General features: G+C 43.4%; 1 protein-coding gene across 2 annotated transcripts in view; it reads left to right on the forward strand.

Annotated features, from left to right (window-relative positions):
* The window catches only part of LOC146839625 (membrane-spanning 4-domains subfamily A member 4A-like), a 174183-nt gene extending 169866 nt beyond the window's left edge, over window positions 1-4317 (forward strand). For both annotated transcript variants that reach the window (XM_085651709.1, XM_085651708.1), the window contains exon 7: window positions 3427-4317. In XM_085651709.1, the coding sequence (XP_085507835.1) occupies window positions 3427-3549 (123 nt within the window). In that variant the 3' untranslated portion in view covers window positions 3550-4317. The remainder of the gene's footprint in view (window positions 1-3426) is intronic.
* Window positions 4318-8629: the final 4312 nt, after the last annotated feature.

The raw sequence follows: 8629 nt of genomic DNA on the forward strand, positions 1-8629 counted from the left end.
GGCCTGGCTGCTTGCTAAGAAGGCAGACTGGAGCTGATCCCTTCATCCTAAACTGAGTGACTCCAAGTGGCAGCTGACTGACCTCCTGTTAGAGCTACAGGCACATAACAAGCTCTGGAGGCCTCCCTGCATTTGCCCAGCTGCCTTGCTGCCTGGACCTGTAACTGGACATGCGCGAGCCCTGTTGGCCTCTGCTGGAGTGAGTTCCTAATCCCCAAGAGGTACCCCTTAGGTCCTGGACCCTTGTTGGAATATCTGTTGAACTCCCCTTGAAGTGTAGGCTAAATCCTGAAGTTTCAGGCTCTTTCTGACCGCAAACAGGCCCATTTGTGCCAAGGTCTTGCCGACCACCAACGCAAAGCTCTGGTGATCCTCATTCTTTGCGGTACGGCATCCGCCAGCGACGACCAACAGGATCTTGGTACTACTGCGAGGACCATTCTGTTGCGTGCGCATCGCTGAAGAAAGCGCATCCCGCATGTGAAATTTCTCTGATCGTAGCGAAACTGCAGTGATCCTGCAAAGCACTTCCTTGTTCCTGATGCTAGGACAGAATACAAACGCCCGTAGCTAAGAAACCACGTCGGTGCAGCTCATCACGCACAGTCACGTAACAACAATTTCACGTTCTTCGCTTCCTTCAATCTTCCTTTTCACGCAAAAGACGTTGCCAAGGGAATGGAATGCCACACACGTAGCTAAGCAACCACGTCAGTGTAGCTCGTCACGCACTGACGCATGACATCGAAGATGAGATCCACGCTTCCCCGACTCTTACACCACGCGAAGAAGACGTTACCAAGGAGCTGGAATCCCGCATGCAGGGTGAGCGGTTCTCTGGTTTCTTTCAAACCACTAATCCATTACACCCGTTAGTGCAGCTCAAGCCAGTGAAGAAACACACTTCCAAATGTCAGAAACCCAATGGAAATCCAAACTCAGAATAAAACGCAATTGTCGCATGCAGGGAAAGCAGCTCACAGGAATGCCTCGCCTAAAGAGCAAAAACTGGGACCCTAGCTGTCCTCCAATTTGACTCCCAAACAGCACAGGCAGAAAAGCAGAACACACCGATGGCTCCCAACTCACAGACCAGCCTTCCTTTGGTATTAAAGTGAGCACTGTGTGTCGAAAACTGCTACCACTTTTAATTTGTAAAAGTTTTCGGGCACAGGCAGATAAGCAATACACACCGATGGCCCTCAACTCAACCGCCAAGCTTCCCTAGTTAATTCTAATCAAACACTGTAACGTTGCCTTAAATGACTCGCGTTTTTCTTCAAAGAAAGTCAATAGATGGAAGTTGTGCTCAGTCTCACCCTCAGCTCGATTAAAAACACGTGTTAGGATCTTCTCCTTGAAAGGCTGCCGACTACGCCAGTGTTGTAAATAAAGCAGGCTGCCAAGGAATCAAGTTGAAGATGATTTTATTCTTCACAGAAGATCCTATCCAGCCGTCCACAAGCTCAGCTCCAACCGCTTTTCCCAAGAACCACCTCAGTCCCCACATTCCACAGAACCTCAGTATGTCACACCTGGCAACAGCACCAGTATGTCATACACGGTTACCACAATAGAAATAGAAGATACCACAAATACTCTCCCTGCTTCTCGTGACCTCCTCCCCCATTTAACGGAACTCCTCGATCTGAACTTCAGAATATACCTTTTTCAGCTGGACTAACCTGATCCATGTATCCGGTCTGCACTCCATTACCATCAGCCTGAACTTGTGACTTTCTCCTGGTCTCGCATGACATGAAAGTCATGAGTGGCTCTTTGTGCTTTTAGGTGCTATACGTACCGGAAATCTTTAAATTTGCACATCTCCGGTTCTACTAATTGGATTTTTGTCTTTGTGTGGTCAAATAGTTTATTACATTTCACTCTATTTTTCTAAATTGGTTTAGAATTTTTCTTGTGCTGTGTTTTCACTTTATTACTGTTAGAGGCAATGTGTAAAGTAGCACACGAAGTTAAGCCTGTCTGCTTTTGTGCCAAGGAACCACAGGGTTATGCACGGGTTAATTTAGTAACTTTTTGTGGTTCACCCTGACAAGGATTGTGGCTGTTGCGTGAGTAGGGTTTCACTCCCACTCACCAACAACCCAATTTCTCACAAGTCCTTATAAGCATGTTTAGTTATATGATTAAAAAGAAATCTAAAACTGTGTCAAAGGTCAGAGTTACAAATTCAGCAGTCAGATTGATCAGTTGCCTTTTGCTCTCTGAGCACATCAGACCGCTTTTCAGAGCCCTGCACTGTATCATGATCCCACAAAGACCACTTTTGAAAGCTGAAAAAGTTGTATAAAAGCCAATTTATGGTAACTGCCCAGATTGCTGGCCGAAAACGTCCAATAGCATATTACTTATGGTCCAAACAATATGACAGATTTACTAACACTTTGCAGTGGATTGCGTCATAAAAGTATCCTTCCAGTACAAAATCTATACTAGGCATCATGCACACACGCTTCCACTATGGTGCAAGGATGAGTGCATGGCCCGTGGCAGCCAAAAGTGCTCCAGTGCAGAGAAACTGCACTGTATCTTAGTAGTTATGGTACTTTTCTGTTCTCTCCCTTTGACACATTGTAGCCCAGAAACTTTTATGATAGACTTTCAGACTTTTCAAACATTGTATAAGTGATGAATAATACAGCACACATGACAAGTTTGAAAAGGTTGGAAAAATAAAAATAGTTCTCCGAGTTAACACCTGCCTCAATGAGGTGCTAAGCCCTGTCTACGAATGTTAGTAGAGATGGCATTGCATCAGAAACAATGGGTGTTAGTGAGAGAACACCCATGTACCAACAGTGGGCCACCCCCTTGATGCGACATAACACAAAGTAGCTCAACGTGCTACTTTGTGTTACTTTTAGGCAAGTTTCCAATGGAAAAATGTTTTTGAACTAGAAAGTAAATAACAAATGAACATTTTCCTCCAGTTTGCATAACTTTTTGTGACTTTGCACTAGTGCAAACTGTTGATAAAACTGGTGCTTAGTTTTGTGAGTATTCACAGTGCCATGAAGGTCTACAGACATGCGCTTTGTAATTAAATGTAACAGAATATCTGTGATGGCTTATGCTTAATGAAGTATGATGGCTGATGTGTAATGCATGCTGGATGTTGATAGGTGATCTCCAATGGCTTCTGTATTTTGCTGCCTGCTGACGGCTCATCTGTATTTGATGATGTAAGTGGGATGCTTATGCATGGTGGTTGATGTATATGTATAATACATGTTATGATTAATAGAAAATATGGTGATCTGAGCTTTTGGGTTTTGTGCTGGGTTTATTATGTAGTTCAATTAATAGTTATGCTGTTTTGACACAGCTCTTCTGTTGTCAGTGGTTGATGGACAGTGTACTTTGAAATTTATTTTGCTAAAAATCTTCCCTTAATATTCTCAGCCCATGTTTGTTGTGCAGAACACCTATGGACAGGAACTGGGATTCCCTCCTGTACAAGAGCCATCAGCAGTTTACCCACCGCCTTATGGTGCGAACCCTGTGACCAATGTGAAACGTCAGTGAGGTCTGGGTGCAGATTACACATCTCTACAAATTCTCAGATCATTTCAGAAGTATTTGTTAATGATATGCTTACAAGATTTGAGCCACCATCCTAAAGCACAGTGGCTGCCAGTGCTAATTTTCACGGCTATGGAACATATATGCAAAATTCCAATTAAAACCCTGCACATTTTATAAGTGTAATTCAAACTGTAGTGACATCAGACAGCAAGCTCCCTGTTGGAATCTTGACCAGAACCATCGAGAGTCCCTCCAGCATTTACGTTTCCTTCCATGGAGATGCCATCTTGAGAGAATGCAAATGTGGTTTATTTTGAGAACTCATCAGCACAAAATGATGCACCCAATGCCATGGCATCTATGTTTCCTTCAATGGAGAGGCCATGTTGAAGAAGGCAAATGTGGGTCATTTGAGAACACATCAGCACAAAATGATGCACCCAATGCCATGGCATCTATGTTTCCTTCAATGGAGAGGCCATGTTGAAGAAGGCAAATGTGGGTCATTTGAGAACTCATCAACACAAAATGATGCACCCAATGCCGTGGCATCTATGTTTCCTTCAATGGAGAGGCCATGTTGAAGAAGGCAAATGCGGGTCATTTGAGAACTCATGAGCACAAAATGATGCACCCAATGCCGTGGTCTCACTTGTAATATGGAGAGAAGGTAATGTCATAATGGTGGGCCCAGGCACTCTTGCATCAGTGTGTTAATTCTACAGAATTTATGTGAAGCCTTTAAATAAAAAGTGTTGTTTGAGTGAACACCTATCTGATGAGATGTGTTCAGGGCTTCAGTCAAGCAATGTACCAACTTGTTTTATTCTATAAAATCAGCAAAAGAAAAGGGAGTAACAGCAATGCTCCCCTCAATGCTCACCACTAAGCGTATGCATTCAGATCACTGGAAGACGCAGCATGGTGCCTCGCAAACTTGATCTACTATTCTTTGCTGCTTGACCTGAAGAAGGTCCTTAATGCCAGTATACAAGAAGGCAAGTTACGTAGATACGCTATACACAGAGTAAAGGCCCCGCCCAGTGTTAGGCAGTGTCATTTGGCCACAAAGTCCACAAAAACCTCAAGAGCCAGTGACTTCCCTCCAAAGCAGCATACTGTTTTTAACTCTGCTGTAAGAAATGTATTTTTTTACTCTCTAAATAGACCACATTCCTAAAAGTATGACAATAATGGAATGGAATATTGCTGTCTGAAGTGGGCTGTAAACCACCCTTCCCCCATATTGCTGTCATTGCATTGCCACCCTTTTGAGTAGTTAGATATAGTTAAGGCATTCTGCTGCCTATGATCCATTTGCATTCAGATTTAAACTTTGTAATTACTCCATCGCCCTGATAGAGGTGCTGCCCAACTTATTTAGAAATATTCGCTGGTGCAGCGGGTATTTCTAGCATTTGGAAGAATTGCCATAATGGCGGTTCCTGTCAATGCATTGTAAGTTTGACAGAAAACTCTATTAACCTGATGGAGACATACAGCAAACTTTCCTTTTTTTTAATATTTTTTTTTAATGCCCCCTTGCCAAGGGAGTTTTCTCTCATGGCAAGGGGTATTGAGCACTTTTCAATGCCACCAGGTTTTTCCCAGTGGTGACAGGGATTGAAAATCGCCTGTATGTCTGCCCATTTAAATTAGGTGGGCTGACATTGCCAAACTTCCGACAGCCCTTACCCCGTTAGGCCGTCAGAGGGGTTTGACCATGGCCCAGATGGAGTATTCACCTCCGGCTTTAAACTTATGGTTTGCCAGACTCTAAATCGGGTGGGCGCACCATCACGTTGGCGGGGAGGGAACTGCGTCGCCATTGCGACAGAGTACTTTCTCCATCAACATTTAAGTCAGGCCCTTTGTCTTGGAGAGTGTTGCAACTTAGATGCCAGTGATCAGAGCCCTATGAGGAGAATCAGATAAACTTGCCTTAATCTGAGACCAAAAATGAGTGTGGAGCTGATTTCGGATGAATGGCACAAATACTCACTGCACTGAAACATGGATTTTTAAGTCCCAAGGTCATCCCTTAGCTCCTCTGGGAAGGCATTGAAAGGTCACCATCTGGGGCATGAGCCCCCTCCTCACTCGGTGGTATTCGCAATAATTCTAGCCTCCTAGTGTGTGGTGCATAAGGAACCTCTTAATGCCAGATGTAGCATAAAAAGCAATTGTTGGCAAGTATTGTGTTATCTTATCCAGGGCCTACTGCACATTGTGCATACGTGCCTACTGTAGTTGTAATTACAAATAAACTTGTATTTGTTATCCAGCTCTATTCAGGAAGCACCTCAAGACCTGGCTCCTCAACTGAACTGCAGACGCATCCCGCCCCTCCCCCCCCCCCTCCCCGTTTGAGTAAGTGTTCCTGTTGGCCAAAAATCTTTCCTCGCAGATAATTTTTGTGTTGTTATGGCTACAAAATATCAGCACTGGTCTGTCCTTCAGGCATAGCTGGGATGCATTTCAAAAGTGTGAGCTTGGGTACTGACTGTCCTCCTTCAGTGGTATATCCACATTGCATCTTTTTGTGTTATTTAATTTCTCCAGAAGGCCTCAAAATTCCCTTTCTATGAGTGCTGCATTCTGCAGCACAGATAGAAAGAGGAAAACGCCTCAATGGATGCGCAAGGTGCCCCTTCCTGCACAAAATCATTCTTGCCACCAAGACAACATAGACACCCTTGCACCGTGGGGCAAAGTTGCTGCGTTGATGCTACGCTGCCGTAACAGTGCCAGTGCAGGGAACAAGGATAGGAATGCACATTATTGCTCAAGTACAGTGCATCGCTGCCCTTTCACTTTGGTGTAGGGCAGCGCAGCAAGGTGCCTTTCTGCGCTGCTCTATGCCAAAATCCCATTAATCAGGCCTCCAGTGATGTAACAAAACATGAAGAGGCCTCCCTGCAAATTTATGTGAGCGCGCTACTGCTACAAACCCCTTGGTAGCCTTCGTCCCATGCTGCCTGCATCACACACTCTTGCCCTACTTGCTTTTTCTTCCCCACAGAACTTTCTTATATGGATTTTATACTGGTAACTCACAGGTAAAAAAGTCGGTCTCCGACAATCGGAGATAGTTTATAAGCATTAAGGAGAATTAATGTACACAATGTTTAATGTGTATAACATTGTGCATAAACTGTAGGTCTCAGATTCATATTGGATGTAATCCTGCTTAGCAGTTAATTGTCCAACACACTAGTCACAAGTTACATTCCTAGTTAAGTAGTTTAGTGTGTTATGGATGGGTCCACTGCACGTAATCAGCAATAGACGCAATATTTCATAATCCTCTGATTGGTAACATAATTTAAAATTAGAGACAAAAATTATTTAGAATTAGAGACAACTGGAAAATTATACAAACTTCCCAAAACATCTTAAGACCTGGTTCTTCTCCTTACCCTAGGTGTGTCTCCGCTTTATAAAAAAAAAAGTGCATTGTGACAGTACTTACTTCTTTCCCTATTAGTGCCAGAATGCCCAGTTTGGGGTAATGGTGCACCTGATGATCACCTATTCATTCATTTATTGTTTGGTGTAATTTTAACACATACTATTGAAAGACAAAGAACAGGTAAGCTGCTGCAATGGTCCAGTGGTAAAACATGATGTAATCTGCAGGTCGCAAGTTTGGCCCTAGGTGTGAACATCTAGCTGGGCTTTCCTTGACTTCCAACACCTGTTCCACGTCCAAGAACTACTAAAGACAAAAATAACTACTGTTAGTCATTGTAGTCGGGTACCTGCTGTCAAACTATTCTGGGTGGGGAAAAAGAGCCCAAGTGCCTCCCTGCAGACAGCTGATGTGCACAACACAAAAATACTAAGGGCCTTATTCATCAAGGGCCTCCGCATCGAGGTGGAGGTCCCGCAGTCGTTAGGGAGTCTCTGCTCTCGGGGGTGGATTCTCCACATTGAGAATTCTCATTGCGGAGATTGCGCCCGACTGCGTAGACTCTCCCTCATCTGCGGCACCTTCCCTATGAGTGATGAGGCCCTTTTCAAATCAGGTCCTTAATGTGCTAGCACTTGTACTTGTGTCCTGATGTTGGTACAATGCACAGGAACACAGGCAGGCAAAATTGCAGGGGCTGAAATGTAATATGGTTCCAGCTTAATAGTAGCTGCTGGAATCTGAATTTGTCTTGTTCCCACTCAATGCCAGCAGAGCAGTGCATTCATGTTTATTATGTGGGTATATGCGGGCAGCTTGAAGGTTTGAGCTTGAACTTTTTTGCAGCCAACTACGCTCTTCATCCTTCTAAGATCTATAAAATGATCACTGTTGAGTTAAGGTGTGTTTGTGTCTGGGCACATTAGTATGTTTGTTATTACATGTGTGAAAGGATCTTGAGTCCCCAGATTTTTCAGACTTCTTAAAAGAAGGCCGTAGTTACAAGACTGCACTAATTGACTCACTTAGTCAAATGATAGCTCTGCTGTTTGAATGAATCAAGTGCCTGGATGGATGCCTGGAAGAGCAGAAATCATTAGCAGTGAAATCATACGATTTTGCTTACATTCTTATTTAGTATCATGTCTAGGCCTTTGCAGACTCTTTAAACAACAAACAAAAGTCAGTATTTTTCTCTTGGAAAGGTGGCAAACCTAGGAAAGGATAAAAAAAGCCCAGCCTGAAGCAGAGCCTCTCTCAATGTTGAGAGAAAAAGCTCCACAGAAGCGACTAGGTCAGAAAGTAAAAACTTGAACGAGGCCTACCGCTCATTGTATCCGACCCGCACTCCACTGCAGTTGGCCTGAAAGTTTTACTTTGTACCGGTCAAGTGCAACCAGATGTCCTAAAGTGGCGCTTTTGACTTTTAGGCACTAGAAAGTGTATATTCTTTAAGCATTTATATCTGTGGTTGCCTACATTGAATTTTTGTCTTTTTGGTGTCATTTTAATCAAAAACAAAATTCCTATTTCTTATTTTTATAAATTTGTTTTGGATTTTTATTGTGGGTTGTGTCTTACTTATTTAATGTATTGATGTTTTTAAATGATTTACACACCTGTCTCCTAAGTTAAGCCTAGCTGTTCATATCCAGCTACCAAGGGCTG

This window comes from Triturus cristatus, chromosome 4_1 (genome assembly GCF_964204655.1).
Source record: "Triturus cristatus chromosome 4_1, aTriCri1.1, whole genome shotgun sequence".
NCBI lineage: Eukaryota > Metazoa > Chordata > Amphibia > Caudata > Salamandridae > Triturus > Triturus cristatus.